General features: G+C 46.1%; 2 protein-coding genes across 14 annotated transcripts in view; one reads left to right on the top strand and one right to left on the bottom strand.

Annotated features, from left to right (window-relative positions):
* The window catches only part of slmapa (sarcolemma associated protein a), a 123,043-nt gene extending 120,678 nt beyond the window's left edge, over window positions 1–2,365 (bottom strand). For 5 of the 13 annotated variants that reach the window (XM_055647544.1, XM_055647549.1, XM_055647552.1 and 2 more), the window contains exon 1: window positions 1,248–2,363. In XM_055647544.1, the coding sequence (XP_055503519.1) occupies window positions 1,248–1,445 (198 nt within the window). In that variant the 5' untranslated portion in view covers window positions 1,446–2,363. Of the gene's footprint in view, window positions 1–1,247 lie in introns of all 13 variants that reach the window. The other 8 variants (XM_055647543.1, XM_055647545.1, XM_055647548.1 and 5 more) reach the window with 3 other exon arrangements.
* Window positions 2,366–3,424: 1,059 nt separating this feature from the next.
* The window catches only part of dennd6aa (DENN/MADD domain containing 6Aa), a 37,176-nt gene continuing 22,323 nt past the window's right edge, over window positions 3,425–18,277 (top strand). Inside the window, exons 1-5 of the mRNA XM_055647555.1 lie at window positions 3,425–3,667; window positions 6,776–6,814; window positions 6,903–6,945; window positions 13,351–13,454; window positions 14,499–14,579. Coding sequence (XP_055503530.1) covers window positions 3,473–3,667; window positions 6,776–6,814; window positions 6,903–6,945; window positions 13,351–13,454; window positions 14,499–14,579 — 462 coding nt within the window. The 5' untranslated portion in view covers window positions 3,425–3,472. The remainder of the gene's footprint in view (window positions 3,668–6,775; window positions 6,815–6,902; window positions 6,946–13,350; window positions 13,455–14,498; window positions 14,580–18,277) is intronic.

Raw genomic sequence — 18,277 nt, 5'->3', positions numbered from 1 at the left:
CAGGAGTTAGACACGATGTGCGATTGGGCAAGATTGCTCCTTTTTATGGCCTGCATAATGAGTTAATCTCCTTGCGTGCCATTGATATCCAGTCATGGAGTATATTCAAGACCAAAGTCAAAGTTTTACTCACAGTATAGGACAATGTTTTAGACGGGAACATTGGCTTGTCGGAGATCAGTCATAGTGTAATCAAATGGTAGAAAATAATCTAAACTTGCTACTATTTTCCCCACTGTGTTACTGTTTGTAAATTTCTACAATTCCAGGTACTAGTGCTCTCTCTGGTATCACATCACAAAATACAACAGTTGGTCAAACACAACTCACCCTCAACAATCTATCTAGACAATCATTAGTCCATGATTGCTCAAGTGGATGTTAATTTCCACCCAGTTTACTGTTTCAGTCGGCCCCAACTGTCGATTTTAAACTGACTTGCTTACGTTATCAGGTTTGTGAATGAAACACAAATCGTAACAGAAGTGACAGTATTCCACAGATGGAAGAGGGTGCATGGGGCAATAACCGCTGACAGAATAAAAGATAGATACCAGGAAAAAAAGTCACGGTTATAATTGTTAAGTTATTATATTGCCTGTCCATTACACTATGCTAAGTAACAGCACATCACTAAAGTTGCGTCAAATATCTACCCTAACCGAATTAAAGTGTAAGATCTTTTATCATACACACCTGCAGTAATAGAAATAGAATAAGGTTTTAGATTGATCATTTTTTATCAGAACACCTCCAATAAAAGATAACTGACCCACAACATTAATTCAGTTCTATTCAGATGCTGCCCAACATGCCTAATATTTGCTGGATTTATTTGAAATTTCCATCGTCTATAATATATTTTCATAGCTATCCTTATAGAAATTAAATGAAAATGAAATGCTGAATCTAAAAATCATGATATGCACACAGAGGAGAATTCTAAACGTAATTTCCAAACCTATTATATTGTACTGTGATAGAAAAATAAACAATGAAAATACCTACTGTCTCAGTAGATATTCATTTTCAGAAACTTTTCAATTTGGCGAATCATACTGACAGTAATTCATAACCGGTCAGCTAAAGAGAGTCAATCTCTCTCTCAAGCGAAATGTTCACTCATTCTAATAAAGGCGATGTTTAACTCGAGAATATGAGAGTATATGACTGCAAGCAAAACACTCCACCGACAGGTCTGCGAACAACTTTCCCACTTGAACACGGGGGAACTGTTGGATTCTTACCTTGCCCGTTTTGTGGTCGAACCAGATAAGAGCATGGTTTCTGGAAAGCACTTTGCAGTCGAAAGTGGCGTTATTCTGGGCAGGTCTGCAGCGAGCCACCGACCGACCGATTTTGACAGGTTCGTCCAGGTAGACATGGCGCTCCTGAAAGGGGTGAGAGTTGGGCCGACAGGTGAAGATGGCGAGTGCCGAAGGCATATGGGACTGGTGACGAGCCTCAGTCAATGTGAAGACGGCAAACTCGCCTTCAGCTACTTCCTGATCCAGACTGACAACGTCGTTCAAAGATTAGAAATTATAAAAAAAAACAACCCCGGGTTTGATATCCAGGCGAAAATATTTACACACAACATCCACCAACGATTTCTGTACAAAAGGAAAGATTCATCTTTCATCCACTAATACATCCATCTCGATAAATCAGCAGCAATTCGACGCATCTCCTGTCCTTGTTTGCAGATTATTCCACGGGCTCCGAGTTTATTTACCGTCATTTAGATGTTACAACGGTGAAAAGAAATGCCAATAAATAGAAAGTTGTCAGTCGAAGGCGAGAGGCAGCAGCAGTCTCTGTCTCGGGGGCGGTGGTTTCGCCTCAGTTAGCGGGACAAGGTTACCGCCGCATTCCCCTCACACACGCTTCAAAGGCTCATGGCCGGGCCCCGGCCACCCGGCCCCTCGTCCCCGCCCCGGCTGGCTGGCTGGCTGCGGACACACACGCCCGGCTCTGCTCGCTGGCCGCCTGCCTCTCTCCCCCGGGCCGACCCCAAGGCAACAGCCTAGGCCTCAGGCTTGATCCGCTCGATGATTCACGGCCGAGTCCAAAGTCATGAACTTGTGATCGCAGCAAAGCCTCGGGGCTGTGGGGGACGGGCCGGGCCGGGGAAGGAAGGGAGGGAGAAGGAGGGAGGGAGTGAGGGGGGGTAAAGCGCGCCTTGCAGCCGTGAGGTGGACGGGCCGTTACTGGTGGTGGTGGTAGTGGCGGCGGCGGGAGGAGTAGGAGGAGGACGGAACAGGAACTATTGTCCGCGGGGGTGTTTGCTCTCCGCCGGGCCCCGGCCTGTAACACGTCCGCGGCCGCTCACTCGCGCCGCCATCGCCTCAGCGACAACCCGGGGGAGGGGCGGGGCGGGAGCGCCGGCCGCTGACTGACACACGGCTCGGCCAATGGTGGGCGGCGAGTGTGGGGAGGGCGGGACCTCCGGACTGACACACGGCTCGGCCAATGGCGGCCCGCGAGTGTGGGGAGGGCGGGACCTCCGGACTGACACACGGCTCGGCCAATGGTGGGTCGGGAGTGGATGGAGGGCGGGACCTCTGGAACACACGGCTCGGCCAATGGCGGGCCGCGAGTGGATGGAGGGCGGGACCTCCGGACTGACACACGGCTCGGCCAATGGTGGGCCGGGAGTGGATGGAGGGCGGGACCTCTGGAACACAAGGGTCGGCCAATGGCGGCCCGCGAGTGGAGGGAGGGCGGGACCTCCGGACGGACACACGGCGCGGCCAATGAGGGGTCGCGAGTGGAGGGAGGGCGGGACCTCCGGACTGACACACGGCTCGGCCAATGGTGGGACGCGAGTGGATGGAGGGCGGGACCTCTGGAACACACGGCTCGGCCAATGGCGGGCCGCGAGTGGAGGGAGGGCGGGACCTCCGGACTGACACACGGCTCGGCCAATGACTGGTCGCGAGTGGATGGAGGGCGGGACCTCTGGACTGACACACGGCTCGGCCAATGGCGGGCCGCGAGTGGAGGGAGGGCGGGACCTCCGGACTGACACACGGCTCGGCCAATGACGGATCGCGAGTGGAGGGAGGGCGGGACCTCCGGAGCGGGCGGATACGTCAATCAGGAGCTTGGCTTCATTCAATGGGCCAGAGGTGTGAGGCGGGGACAAACAAGAGACAGTAAAGTTGTTATTCTGATAGTCCACGTAAGTTGCGTATCGTCGCATGTGCCAAATAAAGTGGAAGGGGGCCACAAGTGAAGTTGAGGGCAAGAGTTTGGGAATGTCAACACCTTTCATTACGTCAGACGTACAGCTTGGGCGTGTACGTCATCGCGTCGGGTGGAGTTCGGGCGGAATGCGTCATCGCGTCGGGTGGAGTTTGGGTAGAATGCGTCATCGCGTCGGGTGGAGTTTGGGCAGAATGCGTCATCGCGTCGGGTGGAGTTTGGGCAGAATGCGTCATCGCGTCGGGCCTGCCGGAGCGGCGCCGCCATGGCCTTGCGGGCGCTGACCGGCCCCGACCTCGACCTCGACCTGGAGCAGCTGCTGGACGCTGCTGCCGTGCTCGGCCCGGCCTTCCTGCGCGACCCCGGCTCCTCTCCGGCCTTGCCCTGGGACAGGTTCGGTGCCTGGGTCCACTGCGTGTGCGTGGTGGGCTTCGACCTGGAGCTGGGGCAGGCTGTGGAAGTGAGTCGGGGTTGGGGTTGGGGGGATTACCACAGTCTGTCTGTGTCCGGCCGGCCGCTCCCGCTCTCTGAACCCCTCTCCCCTGTGGGGGATCTGTATCTTGACGGACCATCACCACCACTGCTTGTCACATATGTTAGGAGGGTGATGTGCAAAGTAGCAATTAAATATTAAAGTGGGCCTTAGCATTCAGCGTCTTAATATCGATTGTTTCCGAACTTGGTCTTGACGTCGGGTGCAGTGCGAATGTCATGGTCAGGTGAAGATGATCCCCCCCCCCTCCCTGTACCCGCCGGGAGCTCACTGTCTCCCTTCCTTCTGAACCTTATTTGTAATTTGGGGGAGCTCCATGACTCTGAACACCCCTCTCCTCTGAACCCCGCCTGGAGCTCCCTGTCTCCCCCGACTCTGAACCCTGTCCAGGGAGCTTCCTGTCTATGAATCCCCCCCTTCCCCCTTCCCCCCCATTCCCTAAACCTCATCAGGAGCTGTCTGTCGTTAAATTAATTTTAATTTAATTTTATGGCCCATGTCATAAGACTGTCACATGATTCCACCCCCTCATTCACTGCCTCACACATCTGTCAATGGAAACGTCTTTGCATGGGTTCGGAAGGATTTAACTTGGGGGTCCGGACCTGTGTTAGGTTGAAACGTCACCCATTCCTTTAATCCAGAGATGCTGCCTGTCCCACTGAGTTACTCCAGCATTTTGTGTCTATCTTTAATAGCTAATGTATGAGTACATTATCAAAGCTGTTCCAATTTTCAAAGCATGAGGATTGCCTCTTTAGTCTTTGATTTTTTTTTAATTGATCCTTGTGTATGATCAGCTAATTGCAAACTGTAAACTAGTACCTTTTCCTCAAACTTGAATAATAATATGCAATTTATGCAACACACTGTTTGTTAAATAATCTGGGAGCTGCAATCCTATTTGAAACACTAAGGAGGCATCACTAGTAAGGAATAACATGAGGAAGATGTAACTGCTTTTATTTAATGTCAAGACAAAATGTTTTGGACAAAATATTGAGCTTCTTGAGTTACATGATAATTTAAGTCTATGATCTTACCATAATTACCGTATATATGATATTGTTAATTGTGTGTATGGTTGCAACTCTATAACTATTTGAACTGCAGTTTAATTGGTATTACTTCTGTCTCAGCGACAGACTGTTGATCTTTCTCACTCTAAAGACTAAAACGTGATGAAGGACAAAGCTCCATCCATCACAGTACTATAGGAGTGCTGAGCACCACTACCTGTCCGTTGAGACATTTAACTTATTTGCTGTCTGCAGATGTAATAGATATTTTGGTACTTTTTTAACATTAGTGGAGTCATCCAGTATCGTCTTTATCTTGATCAGTAATGTAACAACATTATCTGATCATTTGTGTCGGAAGGATCTGTAGTTGCTGATTTAAACCGACGGTAGACACAAAGTGCCAGAGAAACTCAGTGGGTCAGGCAGCGTCTCTGGAGAAAAAGGATGGGTGACGTTTTGGGTTGGGACCCTTCTTTCTGACACAAACGTCACCCATCCCTTTAATCCAGTGATGCTGCCTGACCCGCTGAGTTACTCCAGCACTTTGTGTCTATCTGGTATTTTATCTGCTACCTCCCTAACCTGGAATTTTTTTTTTATTAGCATGGAGTCTAATATCTAACTTTCAATTATTGTTTGAGATTGTAAAGTAAAAAAAATTCAGATTGGTATTTTTTATTTTCTTTGCTTTTTCTCATATTATCATCTTTCCTTCTCTTTTGATTTTATTTTTTTTAATGATTTATATTGACCTGAATGTTCCTATTTTCATTTGATAGTTGAAGCCTGGCCATTAGAATAATAATTCTTCTGCATAATTGGATGAGGTGATCCAATTTCTGTTGTATTCTCACCGGTCCTGGACTTTTGGAGCTTGCCATAATGCGTCAATTTGGGGTTTTTTTAGATCACTGTCCTGCTTATTTCAATCAATCAATCTTTATTGTCATCTTGCAAAGCAACAGTTGTACAGTGCAACATGAGAAGAAGTTTCCCAGAGAAAAGCAGAGCATCGCACATAAAACTTAAACATTTAGAAACATAGAAACATACAAAATAGGTGCAGGAGTAGGCCATTCGGCCCTTCGAGCCTGCACCGCCATTCAATCTGATCATGGCTGATCATCCAACTCAGTATCCTGTTCCTGCCTTCTCTCCATACCCCCTGATCCCTTTAGCCACAAGGGCCATATCTAACTCCCTCTTAAATATAGCCAATGAACTGGCCTCAACTACCTTCTGCGGCAGAGAATTCCAGAGATTCACCACTCTCTGTGTGAAAAAAGTTTTCCTCATCTCGGTCCTAAAAGATTTCCCCTTTATCCTTAAACTGTGACCCCTCATTCTGGACTTCCCCAACATCGGGAACAATCTTCCTGCATCTAGCCTGTTCAACCCCTTAAGAATTTTGTACGTTTCTATAAGATCCCCCCTCAACCTTCTAAATTCTAGCGAGTACAAACCGAGTCTATCCAGTTTTTCTTCATATGAAAGTCCTGACATCCCAGGAATCAGTCTGGTGAACCTTCTCTGTACTCCCGCTATGGCAAGAATGTCTTTCCTCAGATTAGGAGACCAAAACTGTACGCAATACTCCAGGTGTGGTCTCACCAAGACCCTGTACAACTGCAGTAAAACCTCCCTGCTCCTATACTCAAATCCTTTCACACATAAATGAAAACAATAAAAACTCCTGAACACAAAATTCAGGTCTATGTATCAGTTTTGCACATCTTTCCAGTATGTAATAATATGTTTTGATAACATTATCCAGCTCAAACTTGTAAAACATTACATGGTACTCTGGCTGACTGCCTTTGAATGTTAAGTGCAAGAGAAAATATTCAGTATGTTCTTTGTTATGCATCGCCTATTTTTGGGGAAAATTGTATTATAAATTAGAATTTACTCCTTTTTGAATTACTGAATGAGAGTCTACTTTCATGAAGTTTGTGCTTTGGGTAAAATCAGATAATTGGAGCTTGTGGCATTATAGAAACTTCAGTGCATTGCGTAAAGATGCTAATAGCGCTTGTATGTTGCTTCTTCCTAGGTAATATATCCTCCACATGCAAAACTATCAGACAAAGAGGTTCGTATCGGACGACCTGCAAATTCTACTTTAACTTTTGGGAAACCACTGTGGTAATGTTAAAAATCGCCTTTTCTTATATTTGCAGAAAACAAGCATTTGTTACTTGTCCTTCCCAGACTCTAATTCAGGTATTTTTTTTTATTATTTCTCTCTTCATCAAATTAACCTGTGCTACTCTAAAATGCAAACTTCTAAATACAGTCATTGATGGTTGAGATCTCTTGGAAAGCTATTCCGACTTGAATGGAAAAAATCAGAATAAAAAGGTGATAGACACGAAAAGCTGGAGTAACTCAGCGGGACAGGCAGCATCTCTGGAGAGAAGAAATGGGTGACGTTTAGGTTCGAGACCCTGTCTGAAGAAGAGTCTCGACCTGAAGCATAACCTATTCCTTCTCTCCAGAGATGCTGCCTGTCCCGCTGTATTACTCCCACTTTTTGTGTCTATCTTCGGTTTGAACCAGCATCTGCAGTTCTTACGCAGAAGAAAAAGGTGATCAGAAATTGAAACTACAAACCGATCTGGTGGTTTGAGGGAGCTAGTCAATAGTCTTCGGTTTGAACCAGCATCTGCAGTTCATACGCAGAATGAAGGTGATCAGAAATTGAAACTACAACCGATCTGTGGTTTGAGGGAGCTGCAGATGGACAACCAAGAAGGGTCCTAACCCAAAACATCACAAATCCATGTTCTCCAGAGATACTGCTAACCCACTGCTTTACTCTAGCAGGTTGTATAAATCTTACCTTGTTGCTCACCTTCCTCACTCAAGCCAACACAGGTTTAATCTATCTTCTCACCCTCTCTGCTCCTCTGGAGCCTGCCTCTCTTTAATTGCTTGGACAGCCAACAGAAAAACCAATTACTGCTTGCTGGCTCTGGACTTTTCCAAGCTCCCGTGCTGATAATCTTTGCTGACAGGCCAGCCGCTGGTGAATCTCATGAACCCAAATGCCTAATCCAAGTAAATATTTGCCCGTTAGAAAGAAAAATGCTAGCATCAATTAAAAGTAAAACGACAACATATCTAAGGAGAATATTGTTCTGTGTTCCAGCACTGACTTCAAAAGGTGACTTAGAAGATTCTTGTGATGTGTTACCCGTTGTAGATGATGAGAGAAATTGTAGTTGACTTGAGGATAACCTTTGACAAGTCACCACTGTCTGAGTAGAAACAAAGAACTACAGATGCTGGTTAATGCACAAATGGATACAAACTGCTTGGTGGTGAATAGTGATGTCCCACTGTGTTCAGTGATGGATTCTGTTTACTATGTATCACGGCATGATGGTTAATAAGCCCAGAGGGAGTGTTGTTGGAGTTTGCACATGGTGCCAAGATGGTTGACGTGGTTAAAGGCTGAGCCTGGTCTTTTAAGCTTCCAAACAATATAAAATGGTGCCTTTAGACTAATACCAGAATAAATGGGACCTGTTGGGTTCCTGTCACCACGGGGTGGGTGGTGGGGGGGGGGAAGGAGAGGGGGGGAGAGGGGCTGTGCGGGGGAGAGAGGCGTTATGCAGGGGTGTGTAGAGGGGGAAGGGAGGGGGCTGTGGGTGTGGGGGGGGAGAGGGGCTGTTGGCTGCAGGGGGAAGGGGATGTGGGGAAGAGGGCGGTGTGCTAGGGGGTCAAGGGGCCGGCTCATCCAGTGCCTGGCAGTAAAGACAGGGGGGAAGGGGGGGGAGAGGTGTGGGTGGGCAGGAGGGATAGGGGGTGTGGGGGCAGGGGGGGGGGGGTGTGGGCAGAGAGCTCGGAGAAAAGACGGGGGAGGGGGGCAGGAGCCAGCGAGGGGGACCAGAGGGGAAGGGGTTGGGGGTGCGATGTGGACTCACAGCGGGCGCTGGTCACTTCGCTGGTCTCCCTCCTCCGCAAGGCTCGAGGACTCAATCAGCACGACTTGAGGACTCAGTCCCGCCTCCGGGGCTTTATTCTCCTCACCCCGCCCGGAACAGCGGGTGCCAGAAGGGGCGTTACCTTCATGGTGACTGACAGGCGAGAAGACCATCTGCTGATCTCACAATTTTTTGACCCTTCATAACGTTTGTGATCTTCCACCGATCGGAACAAAACTTGGTGGCTTGGAGCAGAGGGGAACGGCGAGTAATCCTAGCGATATAGGGTAGCGTTTATGCGCAAATTTAAATACAACGCCGACCGTAAGTGGTCAAGATGAGAGTTTCAGTAATAGTATAGATGTGCAGAGGGCACAACCCAGGAGGTAAAGATGAGACAAAATGTGGTTGAAGCATCAGGGATATGTAATGTTCAAACAAAACTATAAGAAGGCAGTTGAAGCTTCGTAGTTGGATTTTGTGATTCATAACTGAGCAATGACCTTTACAGCTAACCTCGAAGCCTAGCCAACGATCAAATAATCTTTGGGGCACAGGCTTCCTATTTTCTGGCGCCGGATTGGGCCAATGGAATCCCTTGCTGACATTAATCTAGCCGCGCATGTGAAGAATTCTCACGTACTGCAAACAAAAGCAAAAACCACAATCTTTACTTAACCACCGTTTTGCATATTTAACAGAACACAAAATAAAGATTTAGTTTGTACTTTTACTGATTATATTTAATTAAATGTAATACATTTTACATGGGCACTATGAAAGAGAAGCTGATTTAAATATAGGGGGAAATGTGTGATGTGAACAATTAGTTGACTCATTGAATCGAACAGCAATTCAGGATCTTTTCCATTTTCTGGCATCACATTCAAATATAGTAATACATACCACATGAGTTTCTTCCGGTGCTCTGGTTTCCTCCCACATCCTAAAGATGTGCGGGTTTGCGGGTGAATTGGCCTCTGCAAATTGCTCCTAATCTGTAGGTAGTGGATGAGCTAGTGTGAACAGCTGATGAGTGGGCCGAAGGGCCTGTTTCCATTGCTGTGTCTTTCAAACAATCAGTGCTAAGTTCCTTGCAGTGCCACTTGTGGAGCATGTTAAATATGGAAATGACCTCAGACTTGCCCTTCAGCATCCATCCGTTATTTCAAGGAGATGGTTAGTGATCAAGATCTTTTTGTTTTTGGTCTGGGTAGGTTTATGACTCGCAACGTAAGAATTTGTGCGTTTGCACTAAAAGCAAGAAAGCAGTAAATCTGACTTGCAACAGCTTGTGCTGTGCTGGATGTTGAAATACTTGATCATGGGACATTAACTTATAATTGTTGGCGTATGACATATAAATGTAATCTATTTTATTAATTAAAGTCTGATTGGCATTGATGTTACTTTTGCTAAGTGAGTAACTTTCCAGTCTTGACTGGTATGATATTTAGTTAATTATATGGGGAACTACACCTTAACTCGAGTTCTGAATTCATGAACAGTGGTGTATTTGAAGAGTACTTTTAATCATCAGTAATGGAGCATAGGAATGTTGTAATTTGGGGCATGAGTAACCAAACACGCCTTGGGCAGACAAAATTGCTGGAGAAACTCAGCGGGTGCGGCAGCATCTATGGAGCGAAGGAAATAGGCAACGTTTCGGGGCGAAACGTTGCCTATTTCCTTCGCTCCATAGATGCTGCTGCACCCGCTGAGTTTCTCCAGCAATTTTGTCTACCTTCGATTCTCCAGCATCTGCAGTTCCTTCTTAAACACGCCTTGGGCGTGCTCTCTGATCCTAATGCGAATGTAGGAACTGGAGGCAGGAATAGATCGATTGTCCCTTCGAGTACCCTGGTCCTGTTCTCCCGCCATATTCCTTGACCGAATTCCTTGGCTGTTTCCCATGATCACATTCGCTTTCGGGGGGGCAGGGAATGCCACAGCTTCACCACTCTTTGGTGAGGAAAGTTCTTTTCTCAGTTTGAAATGGCTTCTTCCAAACCTTGGTCTGTGACTCCTCCTTCTGCTTTTCTCCACCTCTCCTGCTTCTAGACCCAAGGGCTGTTATCTCTATTCATATCTTAAACCGGCTTTTAATTTGTTTTTTTTAATGTTGCAAGATAATATAATTTTCCAGTGTCCCGTTGAGTTTCAGGAGAGCATGGTGCGTAAAACCCCCAGTGAGCACCAAGCGAGCACCTCTAGAGCCAGATGCTCGATTAGCGGGACTTCCAAATAATTGCACAGTGAATTATCAATTTGACTATCTCAGTGAAGTCGCATTTTATAAACCAATGAGGATATTAATTAATGTTGGCAATAAATTGAGACTGTAAAACTTAAACAATTTGTTTCCAGCAAGCACATGGGTGGCACGGTGGCGCTGCGGTAGAGTTGCTGCCTCACAGCGCCTGAGACCCCGGTTCAATCCTCAGTACGGGTGCTGTCTGTATGGAGTTTGCACGTTCTCCCTGTGAGTGTGTGGGTCTTCTCCTGGTACTCTGGTTGCCTCCCACATTCGAAAGATGTGCAAGTTTGTAGGTTAATTGGCTTCTGTAAATTGTCCCTAGTGTGTAGGATATAGTTAGTGTATGAGTGATTGCTGGCTGGCACAGACACTATGTGCCGAAGGGTCTGTTCCCACGCTGTATTTCTAAACAAAAAACAATCTTTGCGTTATTAATGGTTTTCAAATTGGTTTCCGCATTGATCTTGCCACGTCACCCAGTCTACAAATGTGTACTTTGGCTTTCCCAAATTAGATATGTACATAGCCAGCAGAAAGTTGGAATGCCACTCCCTTTTAAGATAATATTATTTGTATAATCATCAGCTCTTCCAAACCCACTACCTGCTCCCTCAACCATCTCCCCACTCCCCTGCTGAAGTCCTGTCTCCCCGTTCTCTGCCCCTCCCTCACTAATCTCTTCAACTCCTCATTGTCCCAAGGAATTGTCCCCTCCGCTTTCAAAACTGCTGCTGTTGCACCAATCTTAAAAGAAACCTGGTCTGGATCCCTCCTCTCTCATTAACTACCACCCAATCTCAAACCTCCCCTTTCTTTCAAAAACCCTGGAGCGTATCATTGCGTCGCAACTTCATTCCCACCTCCTTGCGTATAACCTACTTGAACCCCTCCAATCTGGCTTTCGCCCCCTCCGTAGCACAGAAACTGCTCTCCTCAAAGTCCTCAACGACCTCCTCACCTCTGCTGACACTGGTTCCCTCAACATCCTCATCCTCCTCGACCTGAGCGCAGCCTTCGATACAGTGAACCACAACATCCTGCTCACCCAGACTCAAAGACCTCGGCATTGAAGGCTCTGAACTCAGCTGGCTCCGTTCCTACCTTTCCAACAGACCCCACTTCATCTCTCTCCACAACCACACCTCTGCTACAGCCACAGTCACTCAAGGCGTTCCCCAGGGCTCCGTACTCGACCCCATCCTCTTCATCATCTACATCCTCCCCCTTGGTCAGATACCCCACCACTTCAACCTGGACTTCCATTGTTACACCGATGACACCCAGATCTACCTCGGCACCAAATCCCCCCACACCCCCCCCCCCCCCCCTCTCCCATATCAACTCCTGTTTGTCAGCTATAAAAACCTGGATGCAACATAACTTCCTCAAACTCAACAGCGATAAGACAGAATTCCTCCTCATAGGCTCCAAAGCCACACTCAGCAAAATCAATAACCCCACTCACACCATCGACGGCACCACTGTCTCCCCATCTCCCAAGGCCCGCAACCTTGGCGTGATCTTTGATTCCACCCTCTCCCTTGAGCCTCACATCCGCCATGTCATTAAAGCCTCCTTCTTTCATCTCCGCAACATCGCCAAACTCAGACCCTCTCTCACACCTCCCGCTGCTGAAAGACTCATCCATGCCTTCATCTCCTCCCGACTGGACTATTGCAACTCACTTCTCCTTGGCATCAGCTCCACCTACATCAACCGACTCCAACTGGTCCAGAACGCAGCCGCCCGACTCATCACCCACACCAAATCCTGGCATCACATCACTCCAGTCCTCAAACAACTTCACTGGCTTCCCATCTCCCACCGGATCACCTACAAAATCCTGACCCTCACCTACAAAGCCCTCCACCATCTGGCCCCCCCATATCTCACTGACCTCCTCTCCCCCTACCAACCCTTAAGGTCCCTCAGATCCACATCAGCCGGTCTCCTCTCCATCCACAAGTCCAACCTCCGCAGTTTTGGTGACAGCCTTCTCCAGGGCAGCTCCCAGGCTCTGGAACTCCCTCCCCCCAACTGATCCGCAATTCCGTGTCCCTCACCATCTTCCAATCCCACCTCAAGACCCATCTCTTCACCTCTGCCTATCCTTAGCCCCACGTCCCCCTCCCTTTTCATCTGTGCATTAATTGCCTCGTATTGTGTTTTGAATTGTATTCTGTCTTTACTTTGTGTACTAGTCATGTCTCTACTATTTATTTCATTCCCCTTGTTTTTCCTCTACCTGCTAAATTTTTGTAATATGTCCTTGAGACTCTTGAAAGGCGCCCATAAATAAAATGTATTATTATTATTATTATTATAATTTCAGCCGATATATAAAAAAGATTGCACTGACTAAGATCTTTTTTTAATTGTATGGAAGTTGCTCGCAGAGTGGGGGTAAAACGTAACAAATCTGTCTGCATTGGTCTTTAACAGGTTGTCTCGGAGATACACAGTTCTGTTTCAGAATTCGTCAGTCAGCTAGCAAAAAGAACCCCCTTGACTGCCTTTATGATGGAGATGCTCCTGTTTACTTGAAGGTTAGATATGCTTCCAGTTACCATGTAGTGCATGTTTGGATTGTTGATTTTTCATGTTTTTTAAATCACAAAGGTAATAACTGATTAACATCTAACTTTCAAATCTTGCTCTCGCTCATAGATATTATGTTGGGTGTTACCTCAGATGTGATAATCATACTCGATTGAGTGTAGTGCCATGAATTCACTCGAATCCTACAACCAAATGCATTTCAAAGTTTATTTTTTAGTTTAGGGATATAGCGCGGATACATTTCTTTGGCCCACTGATTACGCACCAGCGATCCCCGCACATTAACATTATCGTACACACACTTGGGACAATTTTACATTTATGCCAAGCCAATTAACCTGCCAAACCTGTACGCCTTTGGAGTGTGGGAGAAAACCAAAGATCTCGGAGAAAACCCATGCAGGCCACGGGGAGAAAGTACAAACTCCGTACCGACAGCACCCGTAGTCAGGGTCGAACCCGGGTCTCTGGCGCTGTGAGGCAGTAGCTCTACTGCTGCGCCTCCTTTTGGGGAGACAGTACATGTACACTCAACGCTTTACATATAGGTTTACTATTACTGTCGTGTGTACTGAGGTACAGTGCAAAGCTTTGTTTTTCAGGCTATCCATTCTCATTGGATAATACCATACATAGATGCAATCAAACCAAACTCCTCGGGTGCTGTCTGTGTGGAGTTGGTATGTTCTCCCTGTGACCACATGATTTTTATCCGGGTGCTCAGTCATGATCACATTGAATGACGGTGCTGGCTCGAAGGGCCGAATGGCCTACTCCTCCTATTGTCTATTGCACTGCATTCCTCCCACATCCCAAAGATGTGCGGGATTGTAGGTTCATTGGTTTCTGTAAATTGCCCCGGTGCATTGGGGGTGGATGAGGAAGTGGGATAGCATGGATCTAGTGTGAATGGGTGATCATTGGTCGGCGTGGATTTGATGGGCCGAAGGGCCCGTTTCCATGCTGTATCTCAACTACACCGAATTGTGTTGCTTTTCCGTCCTCATCCTTATCTTTCTTTATTTTAACAGACAGATTCTGCACATTACTATGGATATGTTTACTTTAGACAAGTTCGTGACAAATCATTAAAAAGAGGTTACTTTCAAAAGGTAAATGCTTCAAGTTGAATTTTTCAGACAAACAATAAAATGATAATATATCTTTGTTGGACAGAAGACAAACATGCCAACTATTTGAAAAATGCTTCCGTGCAGCTGAACAGAATGCCGGGTATTGATTTCAATTCTACATGATGTTCGGCAGCATTGTGGCTGAGTACTAACGTTGAATGCTCATCTGTGACAACCTGGAGTGCTACCTATACATATCAAGCTGACGCTTAATGTTCAGTGTACAATAGGGGTTATTTTCATCCCTTGTATCATTGAGAAGCATGATTAGCTTGCAGGCTGTATTTTTAGTGTTGGCAAATTACAATGTACAGTTCTGTCATTAATTGTCATCGTTAAATCATTGTAAACACATTTACAGTAGGTACTTGAGGAGCACTGCATACCCTTCCTGTAAAGGGCCTGTCCCACTTTCACGATCTAATTCACAACCTTTTTTACTCGTGGACAGTTTTCATCAGGCAAGAAAAACGGCCCAACCTGCTTGATGCCACGAGCTGTTGCCTGTCGTCATTTTCAAAGAACATTTGCACAGACCTTGTTGAAAGAGTTTAAGAAAGATCTGCAGATGCTGGAGAAATCGAAGGCAGATAAAAATGCTGGAGAAACTCAGCGGGTGAAGCAGCATCTATGGAGCGAAGGAATAGGTGACGTTTCGGGCCGAGACCCTTCTCCATAGTTGCTGCCTCACCCGCTGAGTTTCTCCAGCATTTTTGTCTACCTTTGTTGAAAGAGTTGATTTATGTTTTGTCCCTTTCTTACTCGTAGAGTTCTACAGCCAGAAAACAGGCCCTTCAGCCCACCTTGTCAATACTATCTATGCTAGCATGTTGGCCTTGTCCGATTTCCCCTTGGACCCAGAAACCCTCCCTATCTATGTATCTGTCCAAATGTTGTTTAAAAATCAAAGTTTCTTCTGTGAAGCTGCACAAGATATTAACTTAAGTTACACCCAATCTGATTTTAATCAGATTATTCTTAAAAAGTCTGTTTTGATGCTCTATTAGAACATCCGTTTCTCCGCCTATTTTTGCAGCTGATCTATGTCCCGTGTATACGTGGACAGCCTTCCTCACTGTCAGCAGCTTGGCCAATGTTTGTACCGTCTGCAATTTATATTTACACCTACATGTACGTCCAAGTCGTTTACATGTATCACAAACAGCAGATGTCCCAGCACAGATCCATGTGGAACTCCACTGGTCACAGACTCCCCCCCCCCCCCCCCCCCCCCCCCCCCCCCCCCCCCCCCCCCCCCCCCCCCCCCCCCCCCCCCCCCCCCCCCCCCCCCCCAGAACAAGGTGCTTGTACCACAAACCTCTGAATTTCAGTAAGCCAGTTCTGAATCTATCGACGAACTCACACCTTCACTTAACTTGTCAGTGTTTTGATTACAAGGGCAAAGACATCCCTTTTAAACATCGTCATGTCCCAATATGTTCCCATTTAAAAATTGCACTACTTTTCGTGCACCAAAAAAGATTTTTCCCCGTCGTTTTCCAACTGCCTCGTTCTTAACCTGAACTTGGAGACTCTTTGTATCCTCCTCCCCGCCTAGTTTTGTGTCGTCACTAAACCCGGGAAAATGACATTTGTTCCGATCAGCCAAATCATTGATTTCAGTAATGAATTCCTGTTCCCAAAAAACAACTCCTGTGGCGTTTTCTGTCTCTTAACCAATTTACAATATTTGCTACTAATCTTAAATTTTCTTTGCATTTTTTGAGTACAAATGGCTTTGCTCAGTAGACTGATGCGAGCTGAAACCAGTCTGCAAGTTACAGAACAGGTTTGATATTCAAATCTGCCAGGAGCAGTTTCTTTAGCAATGTTCCAATGATATTCTTGGAATGTCTAAAGCAATAAAAACATTTTTTTAAATCCCAATGTGTACGATTAAACTGCAGATGCTGGTTTAACCTTTTGCTGGATTAACTCAGCGGGACAGGCAGCATCTCTGGAGAAGGAATGGGTAAATCCCATTGTTTTGTGGAAGATTGCATTTACTGCACTAGATAAAATCATGAATATTCTACATTACATGACGTGATCAATCATTTGCCTTGCATTAAACAGAACAATACACAGTTATTTTAACAAGGTGCAAGCAATACTGGTGTAATTTCTGTTTAAAAATGTCTGTTTACTTCAATGCTTGACGTTGCCCAGTATTCTCGTTCCCCCTGCTGGCTGGCTGGTGGCCTTGCAATATTAGTACAGATGCTGTTTAATTTGGTATTCACCGTCTAACTACTTTTCAGATTTCTGGAAACTACAACATTTTGCCTTTACATTGGCAAAGATTTACCATTCTGAGGGAAAACTATTGGGATATACAATAGGTGCAGGAGTAGGCCATTCGGCCCTTCTAGCCAGCACCGCCATTCAATGTGATCATGGCTGATCATCCCCAATCAGTACCCCGTTCCTGCCTTCTCCCCATATCCCCTGACTCCGCTATATTTAAGAGCCCCATCTAGCTCTCTCTTGAAAGTTAGAGAAGGGATAAAAGTGTGTAGGAAGGAACTGCAGATGCTGGTTTAAACCGAAATGCTGGAGAAACTCAGCGGGACAGGCAGAATCTCTGGAGAGAATGAATGGGTGATGATTAGGATCGAGACCTTTCTTCAGACTGAAGCGTCTCGTCCCGAAACATCACCCATTCCTTCTCTCAGTCTCAGTCCCGCTGATTTTGTCACCCAGCCCAGTCCCACCAGCATTTTGTGTCTATCGTTGGGATAGAATTGGCTGGCTGGTGAAAAATACGTAAATCTACTCTTTGTTGCAAACTTGACCCAGCAAACTAAAGGAACCTGCATTCAGATGCTGGTTTAAACCAAAGATAGACACAAAACGATGGAGTAACTCGGCGGTACAGGCAGCATATCAGGAGAGAATAAATGGGTGACGTTTCGGGTCGAGACTCTTCTTCAGACTGTGTCTATCCAGCAAAATAAAGCTTGCACAGTCCTTTGTACGTAAGGCTTCACGCTGAACTAGGTGTTGTAATGCATTTTCCATATTGCCTTGCAAAACAAGTTCAATATAGATGTGGCTTAAAATTTCCACTGGAAAAAGGAGCAAAGCAGGATTTGAGTCAAACTGATGAGGAATTCTGAAAAGATCGTATTTAAAAAGAACATGTATTTTAAAAGAACAGTTCCATAGTCTTTCAAGCAGTTCCCCAGTCTTGGTTAAGAAGTAGGGAGAAGCCAATTTAATCCCATTGTGCAAGAAGGGTATTAGGTATTGATATTGTAGTTCGTCAATACATTTTAATTTCAGAGCGTAAGATTCTCACCAAAAATCTAAATGAGAAGCTAGATGAAGCTTTGACATAAACTTGGTAGTGGGTAGCGCACTGCCACAGCTGGTAGAGTTGCTGCCTCACAGGGCCAGAGACCCGGATTCGATCCTGACCTTGGGTGCTGTCTGTGTGGAGTTTGCATGCTCTCTCTGACTCTGTGGGTTTCCTCCCACATCCCAAATCCGTGCAGGTGGTAAATTCGATGGTACATGTGTTGGGACTGGATAAGAGTTGACCAGAAACGTCACAACATTCTCCTCCTATTGCTAAACCACTTTTCTAATCTCTCCAATCGACTCCTTTTGAGTTTATTCCCTCAGTAACTCTCTTGAAAATAGGTTTTGACAAATTTTAACATTAAAATGATAGA

This window comes from Leucoraja erinacea, chromosome 16 (assembly GCF_028641065.1).
Source record: "Leucoraja erinacea ecotype New England chromosome 16, Leri_hhj_1, whole genome shotgun sequence".
NCBI classification, from domain to species: Eukaryota; Metazoa; Chordata; class Chondrichthyes; order Rajiformes; family Rajidae; genus Leucoraja; species Leucoraja erinaceus.
The sequence above is the reverse complement of the archived record's forward strand: the minus strand, read 5'-3'. Positions and strand labels throughout refer to the sequence as shown.